The 14463-nt window shown below is 37.3% G+C and overlaps 1 protein-coding gene across 2 annotated transcripts in view; it reads right to left on the reverse strand.

Annotated features, from left to right (window-relative positions):
- Positions 1–14463, reverse strand: part of SCN2A (sodium voltage-gated channel alpha subunit 2) — a 124056-nt gene that overhangs the window by 30980 nt on the left and 78613 nt on the right. For both annotated transcript variants that reach the window (XM_059704239.1, XM_059704240.1), the window contains one exon: positions 4372–4492. In XM_059704239.1, coding sequence (XP_059560222.1) covers positions 4372–4492 — 121 coding nt within the window. The remainder of the gene's footprint in view (positions 1–4371; positions 4493–14463) is intronic.

The following is a 14463-nucleotide window of genomic DNA, read 5'->3' on the forward strand; positions in this document are numbered from 1 at the left end:
ACATTGAAGGGTGTGTTTTTTTGTAAGTTATGAAAATTTACCTGATAAGAACACTGATTTAGAATTATGTATGCCTATTTTGAAAACTGGATAGAAGAAAGAAGATGGGAAAGGAATTCAGAGTCTATGAGACACAATCAACTGAACGTTAAAGAAAATGAAAGGAGGGGTAATGGTGGTGACAGTGGTCAGGATACTGCTAAGTTGATAGGACCTGGCAGCACACGGAATACGGTGTCACTGGTGTGTGGAAGCCAGAGCAGCCAGGAGATAGGGTGTTAACCACAATAGAGGATTCTTGGAGCATAGTATTTTACTGGGTAGATATTTCTCAAATGCTACTTTATAATGTAAGCAGCCAGATCATCTCCTTTGTTTCATGAAAATTTAATGAAGTGCTATTAAATATTATTAGTTTCTCATTAAGAAATACAGGGCATATTTGTTGTTTTTTGAGGGCAAGCTCCTTTTGATATTTCTATTTCCCAAAGGACTAAGGAGAATTACATACCCTAATATATTCATTGCAATTTATTAAATGAAACTGTAACTTCCCCCCCTAATGAGGATTTGAGATGAAAAGACACTGTTTAACCAAAAAGAAAGATCAGGTTAGTAGGAATAATAAATGATAAAATATTGAGACACTGGTTTACCTCTAAGATAGAAGAAAGGAAGGGATACAAAAAGGGCCTAATCTGTATCTGTTTTATTCTTAAATAAAAACTGAAGCAAATATAACAAATATATTCAAATTGTCAAAGTTGGTCAGTATCTATGAATTATTCATTATTATTGTCTATAATGCTATGCTGGTAATATTTCATTCTTAAAATTGTTTAACTTTATAAAAGACAATGTTGATAGCATCATATTTATTATTATGCATACTAAAGGCCCAGTGCAGGAATTCGTGCATGGGTGGGGTCTGGCTGCCCTGCCCCAATGGGGGTCCATAGGGCTGTGCCAGAAGGGGGAGGGGCCACAGCGGTTGGCCAGCTGGCCCCGCTCCTGATCGGAGTGGTGGGGCTGATGGGGGCTGGGCCAGCCAGAGGGGGCCTGATCAGGGCCCAGATCAGGCTGGTTGGCTGTCACAATGCACATCATAGACACTGGTTGTTCCAGTCATTCTGGTTGTTCCGCTGTTCTGGTTGCTGGGCTTTTATATATATAGACTAGGGGCCCGGTGCACGAAATTCATGCACTGGGTGCGTGTGGGGGGGAGGAGTGTCCCTCAGCCCAGCCTGCCCCCTCTCACATACTGGGAGCCCTCAGGCGTTGACCCCCATCACCCTCCAATCGCAGGATCGGCCCCTTGCCCAGGCCTAACGCCTTTGTCAGAGGCGTCAGGCCTGGGCAGGGGACCCTCATTTCCCCCCACCACTGGTTCTGCCCCCAGCCCAGGCCTGATGCCTCTGGCCCAGGTGTCAGGCCTGGGCAGGGGACCCCCAGACCCCTCCGATTGCTGGCTCTGCCCCCCACCCAAGCCTGATGCCTTGGCCAGAGGCGTAGACCCCCATCACCCTCCGATCGCCTGATCGGCCCCTTGCCCAGGCCTGATGCCTCCATCAGAGGTGTCAGGCTTGGACAGGGGACCCCATTCTCCCCCCAATCACTGGCTCTGGCCCCCGCCCAGGCCTGAGGCCTCTGGCCCAGGAATCATGCCTGGGCAGGGGACCGGCATCTCCCTCTGATCGCTTGCTCCACGCCCCGCCCAAGCCTGACGCCTCCGACCCAGGCTTCAGGCCTGGGCAAGGGGACCATCATATCCCCCCAACCCCTGGCTCCGCCCCCCGTCCAGGCCTGATGCGTCGGCCAGAGGAGTTGACCCTCATCACCCTCCGATCACCAATCACCGGATCGGCCCCTTGACCAGGCCTGAGGCCTCTGGCAGAGGTGTCAGGCCTGGGCAGGGGACCCCCAGCTCCCCGCGGTTGCAGGCTCCGCCTCTGCCCAGGCCTAATGCCTCTGGCCTAGGCGTCCGGCCCGGGCAGCGGGGACCCACAGCTGCAGGGGCCCCGCGATCGTGGGCTCTGCTTTAGGCCCAGGCAAGGGACCCCTAGCTCCCGGGACTGCCAGCTTCGACCGTGCCCAGCTCCCATTGCTGGCTCCACCCCTACTTCCTGCTATCACTGGCCAGGGCGGTAAAGGCGCCTGATTCTCCGATCATGGCTGGGGGGCAGGGCAAAGGCGGCCCCAGGGCCGCCTTTGCCCTGCCCCCCAGCTCTTAGCTCCCCCCTGGGTTTCTGATCACTGTCAGTGTCAGGGGGCTTCTTCCTGCTTTCCCTTTCGCCTCCCTGCATTGTGCCTACATATGCAAATTAACCGCCATCTTGTTGGCAGTTAACTGCCAATCTTAGTTGGCAGTTAATTTGCATATAGCCCTGATTAGCCAATGAAAAAGGTAGCGTTGTACGCCAATTACCATTTTTCTCTTTTATTAGTGTAGATATCCTAAAGTAAGCTAATTGTCTGGGAAAGAGTAATAACTAATGCCACACAAATAATTTTTGTGAGATACCACTTGAATGTTTTGCGAAGTCATAATTCTTTTTTGTTGTTATTAATCTTCATCTGAGAATATTTTTTTCCATTGATTTTTAGAGAGAGTGGAAGGGAGAGAGGGGAGGAGGAAGACAGAGAGAGACAGAGAGAGAAACATGGATGTGAGAGAGACACATTGATGGTTGCTTTCCTGCACATGTGCTGACCAGGCCAGGATCAAACCTGCAACCCATGTACATGCCCTGGACTGGGAATCAAACTCGAGACCCTTTGGTGCGTAGGTTGATGCTCTAACCACTTAGAACACTGGTCAAGGCTCATAAATTTTTTTTTATAATCAAGTAATTATACTGAAATGTATGCAGATTTTTTGAAGGAAATAAGAAAAACGTAGCATCCATCATAACTTATGCTGAAAAAACAGCTTTTGCTCTAAAGTTATTTAAAACTTGAAATGAATATTTAAATATTTATTTTCACCAATGCATTTAAGTCCAAAATCAATAAGTATATGCAACATAATCTTTTATAAAAACCTAGAATCTGTTGACATCAATTGTGATTTCTAACATCTGTATAGTTGCATTTTTAAAAACAGCTTAAAGTTTAAATTAAAACAGTTTTAATGTCCTTAATATAAACATATATTGCCCAAATGAAACTTTTTTAGATTTAGTGGCAATAAGCTAGCAATAATTTGAGGCAGTCACTATTATAAAAAAAAAAACAAAACCTTTTATTTCAGCAATTACTGTATGGTATTGAATTTGGGATTAAGACATAGTATGAATTATTAAATAGCTGTTAATTAAAAAGTGAGTGAAAATGAAGTGAGTCCCAGGGTTTTAGAGAAGCATTTCTCTGACTATAATAGTGGCTTACATAAGAAATGAAAAGAATTTTGTGTCCTGTGGTATGGCACTAATTTTGTGTACCGTTTGGCATCATTAGTAGTACATTCTCACGCTGAATCTGGATTGGCCAGGACAGGAGTACACCAGACACAAGTGGAAGCTTGACCTTAGTATCCAGGCTTTCTCTCTTGCCCCTTTGCCTCCAGGATTAGAATAACCTCAGGCCAGGGTGTGGAGGATGAGATAGCCAAACGGAGCTGAGTCACTTCAATTGTCTCATCCAAGACCTCAGACTTGTGAGAAAGCCCAAGCAAGATCAGCAAAACTAGCTAGCCGGCAGTGGAATTGTGGGCAAAAATATGCTTGTTGTTATATGCTAAGAAATTTTGGGTGGTTTGATACACAGTATTATTGTTCAAGAGCTAATTGATCCATATCTCAAATGGCATACTTTTAGCTTTCTGCAGAAAATCCTCTTCAGATTACTCCAATGGCATGGTGCCCCATACAATATAGTATATATTAACTCATAGTTTATTTTAGCATTTAATTATCTCTTATAATCCAGAGCTCATAAAAATGTTTAACCTTAGCAGACACAGGTAATCCTTTAGGGACAATTTAAAATGTACTCTCATCAGTTAGTACCCATTATGATCAGATAAAATAGTAAACCATAAACTAGTTCTTTGAGTTTCAACTTTTTTTCTCTTATTTTCTAAAGCTAAAGAGAGATAGGTGTGATTTGGCTTTCTCTTCTATTCGATGGGTCACCAAAAAAGCCCAGATAGTTAGCAGCATTTCCAAGAGTTGAATAGGATCCACAAAAATAAGAATATCTGATCACATAAATTAAATCTTACCTCTTTAAAAATCACCCTTGTTTTGATATAGAAAAAGCAAAGCAAACACATAACGGTTGTTAGATAGATGTAGATGATTTTAAAGCGGGAGGGGAATAGATGGGTGGCTAAGAGAAGTCTCCTGAACACACATGCGTTGTTTCTCTTACCTTCTGTGAAACAGGCTTCAGGTTCCAGAGATTCTTCAGGTTCCACTTCCGGTTGCTCCCCCTCAGCGGGAGCTCCTATATCAACTGTGCTGCCTTCTGATGAACTAGTTGCATTTAACTTCTGAAAATCAATTCCACAGAAAAGCTTTTAAAATGTTTTCTTTACTCTATAATATAAAAATTCAAAAGGTGTGCCCTCAAGTCTTCAGGACGCATCCCCTTGATCTGTAATTTAAGAATATCTTAAACATAATGCCAATCTGCTTAATAGAGGTGGGGGTCACAAGATTAGATACAGCAATAAAGGATATTTTTTTTTTCTTTAAAAATATGCTACTAACAACTATACAATTTTTAATTAAGCCCATCATAAAGATTCTGAAATAAAATCCTGCAGAGAGCTCATGGAAGCTGCCAGAGTTGTATGGTCGTCCGTGATCTTGCTTTTGTAAATTAGTTTGCAAATAGTATAGTGTGTTTTATTCTAAAATTGTGACCCAACCAACGAAAGCTGTATAAGTGTATTTTCATGTCAAATGCAGAAAAGATTTGATCAAATGCACATAAACAGCAACAATCTAAATTTATCCACTTTTCATTGACATGAAAACATATACCATCAGTTGTTATTAAATATATTCTATAGTTTTCTAAATCCCAAAAGAGCAGCGCATTGTTAGCTTTGTAGCAAGAGCTGACAGTTTGCATTCTCTTTGGCCAATGCACGCCCGGGTTTCGTTGTGCATTTGGAAACTACTTGTTACTCTGGCACTCCTACCTGTTTTGTTCATACAAGCAGAAATAAATCTTTGGTTGTTGTTGTTGTTTTTTCCTTTAGGTTAAATCAAATACCACCAAAAGTATATATATGTACTAGAAAGAAATTGTTTTAAACCTTGAAATGCAATAAACTTTATGTAGGTCAGGTCCTTCATGGATCAGCATAAAGAAGAGACCCCAGCCTTGAACCTGATGGTAAGTTACTGCAGTCATGACACAGGGCCAGGTATGAGTGCCACACGGAATCAAAGTAGTTTGGGCCAGGGCATTCTCCAACCTGTTACAATGTTATTACCATTAATGCATAACATTAGGACACGGCTGAGCTGGTAAGAGCTACATTATAAAGGGGATGAGGTAAGCACATGATCAAATGCAGGTTAAAATATGTTGAACTATTATAAAATGGATGTAGTCAGTACTAGAAACAATCTATGCACATGTGGCCTAAGGATTCTATGAATTACCCTGGGAAAATGGTTACTTTATTATATGAAAATAATTTTCTTTATATAAAATATTTACTTGACAAGTGGTGCTCATGAAGTAACATATTTATAGATAATATATGAGATTGAATGCTTTGCCTGGTCCTGACCAGGGAGCTCAGTTGGTTAGAGTGTTAGCCAGATATGCCAAGGTTGCAGGTTTGATCCCCCATCGGGGCACATAGGGGAAACAACCAATGAATGTATACATAAGTGGAACAACAAATTGATGTTGCTCTCTCTCTCTTTTTCTCAAAATCAATCAATCAATATTTTTAAAAACAGAAAATGTTGTATCTTATGTAATTTAATAATACCAACGATAGAAATGTAAATATCATATATGTCTGCCTTGGAACTAATTTTTAATTTGACCAAATTAATAAAATCAAGGATTATATATTATAAGGTGTTTAAAGTTTGCTGATTCATTTTTCTACTTATCAACTATATCACAACACTAGACAGATACTCAATTATAATATTTTTGTCAATAAAATTTAAATATATTTTGTTATAAGATGAAATGTCAAAGTGAAATTTATTACAAATATTCTAAGTTTTTGGACTATTTCTAATTTCCTGTCCTCCGTCTTAGATATGTGTAGCTTTTTTTACATACATAATTGATTAAGAAATGACTTAATTACCCTCTCTTTCCAACCCATCTGATTCGCATGAAGTTGTTACCTATCAGGGATCTGAAAATACTCATCATTTGCAGGATGTTGAAATGTGATATAAGTAATCAGAAAAATTAAAGCACAATCATATGTGATCTAACTACAGACAGCCCACAATTAGATTTGGATGACATCCCTCTTAGGAACAAGCATCACACTGCAAATACAGTTTAGGGGAAGACCTGGGAGTGTGCCAAGTAAAAACGAGGATCCATATTCAGGGTGTGCCACACTCTCAAGCTGGCATTGGTCAGTTACTGTATCAGAGCCTACATCAGGGCTGGGTATGTTGAAGGTTCTCAATATTGTTTAAAAATGAATGAATGAGTGGACTTCACAACATAATGAAGGTTAGCCCTTGACAATGATTGGAAAAAGTCACTAGGCAAGATATTCCAGGAAAACTTTGTTCAAAATGTTCAAAAATTTCCAGAGGACCCTGTAATATCAATTTATCAATCCTTTCATTTAGCCCAGTGACTTAGTATTGACATAAAATTAATAGATGCTTCTAAAATATTGATTTCAGATAGAAACGAAGTGAGAGGGAGAGAAAGATCTATGTGAGAGAGAAATATTGATCAGCTGATCAGCTGCCTCCTGCCTGCTCTCTACTGGGGATTGAGACCACAACCCAGGCATGCGCCCTGACCAGGAATCAAACCAGGCAACCTTCAGGTTCATGGGACAATTCTCAACCAATTAAGCCACACAGGCCAGGGTAGATGCTTTTTAAAAATATATTTTTTTATTGATTTCAGAGAGGAAGGGAGAGGGAGAGAGAGATAGAAACATCAATGATGAGAAAGAATCCTTGATTGGCCACCTCCTGCATGCCCCACACTGGGGATCAAGCCCACAACCCAGACATGTGCCCTGACTGGGAATCAAACTGTGCCCTCCTGTTCATAGGTTGATTCTCAACAACTGAGCCATGCTAGATGCTTTTTTATTGAAGCCAAATATGTATGTACTTAAAGGTCATGTTATTACTTTTTCAAAAGTGCACATAAAATATTTTGTATTTCTAGAAGACATATTTTACCATCTCTGTATCTCTAGTACTTATCATCAATGTTGTGTTTAATAAATGTTTTTGAGTAACTGAATGACTGTTACATGGAATCTTATTCCACCACTATTTCTAACACCTCCTATCTAATACTTACTTTCATATTCAAGTGCATACAAATAATATTCTGACTTAAAGTTCAGAGTAACACAAATCCTGCAATATTCTAAACTGTGTAATGACCAACAGCTCTCAGAATTAGGAGTGCTGTCTCAACACCAGGCTCCCAATTATTCATTCCTGAGATGAGTCTGCAAAGCAAACTGTAGTTTAACTCTGGAGTCAGGAAAACTAACACTGACAATGTTTTCTCTCTTTTCACTCTATGTACAAGGATCTACAGTCCCAGCAAGTGAATGGAACCTCTTGAAGAAGAGGAACTCTCATCCTTCTCCATCTTCTCTCTGATGTGGAACAATACAGGACCTACCTCTCTCATGAATTACTTGAATAGCTTTACTTGGTTGACAAATGAAGAATCTGGGCTGCACATTCATCACATTCATCCTCAACATCAACCATGCCAGTGTCTATTTAGAGAAGGAAATGGAGCTTTAAATCACCTTCTCAAAAGTCATAATGAGTCAGTAGTTGGACTCTAGATCTTCTGTACCCCATTTTTCCTTAGAGAATTTCTTTGAAGATTCAGAGGTAAACCCAATGTTTATCTATTTAAAACATTTAGTAGACTTTACATGTAATCAAACATTGTAAGTTTAAAGTAGTTCTCATGATATTGTCAATTATCATCTCTCATGATCATGAACGTAGTATTAGTTCAGGTTATATTTATATTTTGAAATTCTGACTTATAAAATCTTTCTAGATAACCTCAATTCAATGACTTTCTTAAATCACCTGAGATAAATATCATAATTATACAAAATATGTTGACTAAAAGTTAAAATCTGTAAGGCACCTATGAAAGCCAAATGAATCTAAGACTATAAAAATCTTCAGCTCCAGAAAAGGTCATAATTACAATCAATCCTAACTACAGTGCAACTTCACACACATCATTATATGGAACTATTCTTCCTCATACACCTAAAAAAGTATTTTCAAATAAGAACTGCTTGTCATACTTCAGTCTAGGCATAGTTCACTACAAAATGCTATATGAGTAAGAGACCAAAATATTAACTGTCTAGAAATAAAACCAGTTCTATAGTTTCAAGTTCTGTACTTGACATGTTCTACTTCTCCTTGCTAAATTTAGATGGATAGGTTATCTTTTTATTGTCTGAGCTTATTTATTGGGAAACAAGTAGGCTGAATGATATTGTTAGCATAGCCCTTACCTCATTAAACTTTAACAAAATACGAATCCCATGTCAGGATAATTAAGATATCAAACAGGAATAGCAAATTTTTATTTGCTATGAATAATAGCACTGGCAATCATTTACTTTTAAATGTAAATATTAAACATTTTTAAAGTGCAAACTTCATTATAGGGCTCATATTATTTAAAACCTGGATTCTTCTAAGAGCTGGGTAATTCCAGTTTTAAGGAGTTAAGCAGAGCAAAACCATATTTTGCTTAGTGATCTAATAAATAAATGTCAAGACACAAATATTCAGTTTGTATTTTTAAACATATAATTCTTTTGTTTTCTACATCATTGATAAATTATTATTAAACATCAATGTGCCAAAATAATTGTCCTTCTTTCAGAAAGTATAATTATTTATAAAAATAATTAATCAAATAGAAAAAGGGAGAGAAAACTTTACTTCCTATTAAGATTTTCATAAGCACACGTGTTTCTCGTTATGCAGTTATTTTCTAAAAATTCAATTAGTAAACATTGTATATAATTTAGAAAAAAAGACTAGTATATTCTAATCTGAGTCAATAAAATAATATTTTTTAAAAATAAAAGGATCATTCAAGTATAGATTAAATCAAGTATTCCATATCTAACTAACATTTTGGTCTTTAAGAATGGCAATCCTTTGTCCCACGTCGATCCTAGTGCTAATCTGTACTTAAAGGCAGCTGTGGGTCATTTTACATGAAAAATCTTAACACTGGAACAATGAAAGTGTTGGTCTTGCTTGCTATGGGATAGGCTTAAGGCCAAAGTTACACTTTAGTACTACACTTTAGTCCTTGTTACCTTCTTAATAAGGGAGTTGGAAAAAAATCAAAAGTATCATTATTAATGTACTACATTATCCAGAAAATACTTTATTCTTTATAATGAATACATTACAAAATTTTCTGACCTATGAATCTCAGGATCTTAAATCTCTTTCTTCGGATGGCAAAAGGCACCTTTATGGCCTATCCTTCAGCAGAGTACCAGTGCCCCCCCAAAACACATATTTACTCATTTTGTTCTTACGGGTTGTTTAGAGCTTTCTTTCTCCCTTCCTCACTATCCCACTGGAAAACTTTCCTTTGGGAACTACACATTCTCCAGGATAAAATCATAGATGTATTGAACTCATCCCACCATTGCTTACCCAAACCTTCCATATACATCCCCCACTACCCCCCGCCCCCCCCCCCCCCACACACACACCTCTTAAGTATTAGAATTCAGTATGTTAGACATGAGTGGCTGCTGTGAGGCCTGCCCTGGGACCCTGAACTAGGGTCGGACCAACATTGCCTTCAGACTGCCACTGGCAGCTGGGAGCCAGCTACTTCTTGGCGCAAGCTCAGAGGAAAACCGACATGACCTCAATGTCAATGTGACCTTACTAAGGCCTGGAGTAATTATAATAAAAACTTGCATTCCAGTTTTCACCCCTCACCCCTATGCGTTTCTCTGTATGCATTATGGGTAAGGGCATGCCCAGAAGAAAGATAGTTTCTGGCAATCATCCCTGAATACAAATGAAAGGATTCACCCAGAAAACCTCCATTTTAAACCCAGAAATTCAGGCCAATCTCTCTCTCTCTCTCTCTCTCTCTCTCTCTCTCTCTCTCTCTCTCTCTTTTTCTCCTGGCATGTGCCTCCTTTGTAATGTATCTTCAATAAACCCCATTTTGCTTTACTTTCATTTTCGTTGACCTTAAAATCTATTGTGTTGATGAAAAGAACCGAGGTCCCAGCAGGTAGCCCCAATCGGTAACAAGTATGTATATATACTCTTTTAGAAAACTGACAATGTTTCCTAAGGGAGGATCAGAGACCTATTAAAAAAGTTGGAAACTATAATGTGAGAGTTGAGAATAAATAAAGTCAATTTAAATCAGTTCATATTTGGTTTGTATTCTATACTTACTGCAGCCAAATCTGCTTTTCCCCATTTACCTCTCAACAAAGGCACACCACAGATGGGATACTCAGAGAATAAGGAAACTAACCTTGACTTTTTTTCAAGAAACTGAGAAAAACAAGCCATTATCCTAAAGAGTCATGCTTTTTCTGAAGAATTATTACATAATAGGAAAAAGTATTTCTAGTCCCTGAGTATATGTGTTAAATCATGAGCAATGATACCTCTAAGGTCTCATTTTATATATCATTCCTCCAATATATGAGGCATCACCTTTTATGGAATCTAGAGTGCCAGTGACTGAATATTTTGTTCTAAAGGATAAGAGAATGCTACAAGAGAGGCACAATCATTTCTCCTTCCAAATAAGCAGATATGCTTATGGTAGGGTTGTTTCATAGTTTTGATGACAGATGGAGAGGAAACCACATCTAAGCGACAAACTAATAATCTTAAAAAAATCGAAACAAGAGCTCACAATGATTTTTTTTTCCTTGTATAGGAGTCTGCATGACATATTTAAATAATATTTTTCAGGAGAAAATTTCCCAGCAGGAGAGACAAAAACACAAAGGACTGAGGAACAATAGGATAAAGAAAGTGGATTTCAGATCTATTTTCTTTCTGAAAATACCACCTTTAAGACTGTCTTTTTTTGTATAAAAAATATTTCTTTTTTTTTTCAGTCTTAGGAGTTTCTAAGGGTAAACAACAGAATCTCCAGGGGGTCATACTCTAAATGCAAAATACTTTTGGTCAATTGCTAAATAAAGCAATGCTATTTTCTCTAAAATTAAGCAGATAAAAATTATACCCATGCTGATAGCAGCCAAAACGTAAGCATTCCCATTCATTTACATTATTATAACATAAAGGCATCCTTCAGGAAGTTTGCACATGTATAAAGGATTGCTTTAATTTGCACACTACCCTTCAGAAAAACTTAATATGATACTGAACAAAAATAATTACCAACAAAGCGCACTCATTGAGGCTATATTAAACAAAGGTAATTGAAAAATAAATTTAACAGAGGGGGGGATGGCAACAGAAAGCTTTTCTGTAAGTCTTTCAAAGAGCACCTACATTTCTCCTTTAGGCCCTCAGCATGTTAAAAACTCTGTAATGTTAAATGGAAATTAAATAATCCATAAAGGCATGCACTTATACTTTACACTGAGCATAATTTCCATTAAAAATCTATGTAAGGAAACTAGCAGCTAAATCATTTTTAAAAAGTTGGGTTGCCAGACTTGCCTGACCAGCATAAGAGCAAGCTGTGCATGTTTTTATTTTACTGCCAATGGATGGGCAAGGAATGTAGCTGAGTAACATGCAGGCCAGTCAAAATTCATTTAGAAACTGGTTCTATTTATATATGTACAACTTGCTTGGGTAACCTGGGTAAAAGTGGTGGCACGAGCCTCTGGCTGGTTAAAAAACACCAGCGCTGCGTTCTTGATGGCTCCAGCTCGATTTTACTCCTGTGAGAGGTAAGAATGGTAAGCAGTGAAGGTCACCAATTGCACTAGTAAATTTCACTTTGAAAAATCAAGCATGCTTTCAACATTATTAAAACTCTCGAGAAAAATCAATCATTCAAAAATCACAAAGTGTAAAAGGAATCACATTAAATATAGTAAAAATAACATAGGAGTTAAAGCATGCATGATCATGATGAATTTAAAATGATATGCTCTAGAGAATCTACGGAACTATCAAAGAATCACGCAAATTTGGCAAAGACAAAATAGAAGAGTATTTAGTTCAAGCACCTAAACAGCCTCTAGCCCACTTGGTTAATCTGCCCTATAAAAAGGAAATCACGTAGGCATTCCAAAAATTAAAAAGTGCTCCATTTTTCCCTTTAATATTTTTAACCACTTAGAAAAGAATATCAATAAGCCTCAAACCATTTCTTACAACTCTACATGCAATATTGAACAGCATGATCCCATCCCACCAGCTAAGAAAAGGACAGGATAAAAATAACTTGAAGACAGAACACTAAATCAGACATTTCAGGTGGGAATATTTGGATTGTTTCAATTCTCTTTTGTTTTCTAGTGTTAGACCTACCACATTAAATACCAAAAGATTAAAGCCTGCACATATTCCCTACCTAAACCATTACATAATCTTTTATTCATTTATGAGTTTATATTTAGGAAGTTTGAAAAATTCTCCAAATAATACATTTTAACACCCAGGTAATAATCTCTACGGTGGGAAGGTATTCAGAGGACTCCATAGCTGAAGCAATAAAATAATTTTATTTACAAAGGGAAGATCAGTTGTCTGCCTCCAATTCCAAGGTACTGAGGTCATATATATTATTTTGGAGTACTTAACTCATACAGAAAACAAATGACAAATTTAATGATAACAGGAAAAAATTGGGAAGACAGTTTGGATTTTCCTGCTATAATCCCCAGTTTACTGGATGCTCCTCTAATGTCAAACCTAATTCTTTGACGTGAGGCACAATACATGTTCTTTTGGGGAAGGTTGAGGCTTTAAAATTTCTGAATAAAGAAGACTGGATGTCAAGTTATCTACACTTCAAAAATTGCTCAAACTTAGCCAAAAGCTTAATCTGACTGAGGGCTGAAACGTTTGATTATTTATAATTCATTCGTAGTTTATCTAAGACTCTAAGCATACATAAAAATAAAAATTGACTTCCCTTTCTATAAGGGAAATATTAACTGTTAGGAATAATGTCAAAACAATAAGAGGGGAATAGATATTAAAATGTAATGACCCACTTTTATTTTCTAACCACTGACTTCAGCTTCTAATGATATAAAATACCAGAAATTAGGCCCTACCATTTCAGCATAGACCGACCAACTATGCTTATCCGAAATTTTATTAACCATACCTTAAGATATTCAATCTTAAAATAATGGTCTTATTAGTAAACATTTCACTTCAACTAACTACAGTGATTCTTTGCCCTGAGCTATAAGGTTTTAAACTATTTCGCTTGAATTTCATCACTATTCTGTGAAACTAGTAGCTATAACTTTGTTACTTATATGTAATTTTAGTACCTATATTTAAAATTCCCTTGAATTTATGCTAACATCTACTTCTACCTAATTATTGCATTAGTAATACTATTTATCTTAGAAACAAGAAAGAATAGAAAATGGCATATTCTTTAGTAATTTTATGGAATACATATGGGAATACTGACTGAAATATCTAAAGTTCCCTTCTTAGAAATATATTTTTGTTAATAATTTTTGTTAACTGATTCGTAATTATACTTTGTTCCACTACTTAAATTTTATACTTTAATGCTTCAAATTCTCCCAAATCATCTATCTTTCTTAGAATGAAAACAGTAAAAGAGGTCTTTATTTTCCCTGCCAATCAATTCAAGTGACAAATAAAGATAAATCTTTGGTGTTGGTTGGTATTTTTATTTATTTATGCAAGCTTTTGTTACTGGGAAAGCCATCCATATTTTTGTATAGGTAAACAAATATTGAGGATTTCAATTCTTTTTCTCTTTACCCCAACTCTGCACATATTAACCTATAAATAAACAAAAACATACTCTGATACTCATACTTGTGGTAAACCAAAAACTACTTTAAACTACCAAGACTCTTATTGTAGTTATTAAATGCACAATTTTACATTCTATAAAATATTATGCAGGCACTGGGCTCAATAGAGTTACAAATATTTTTCAGTGTGATTCCTCCTCAATATCTTTACTTCCTTAAAAAATTATTTACTTCACAAAATATGAAAGTATATGTTAATATCAAGCCAAGATTCCAATCAGATTTTTCATGAATAAATATGCTTGTGCAAACTA

The sequence above is a fragment of the Myotis daubentonii genome, chromosome 7 (genome assembly GCF_963259705.1).
Source record: "Myotis daubentonii chromosome 7, mMyoDau2.1, whole genome shotgun sequence".
Taxonomy (NCBI): domain Eukaryota; kingdom Metazoa; phylum Chordata; class Mammalia; order Chiroptera; family Vespertilionidae; genus Myotis; species Myotis daubentonii.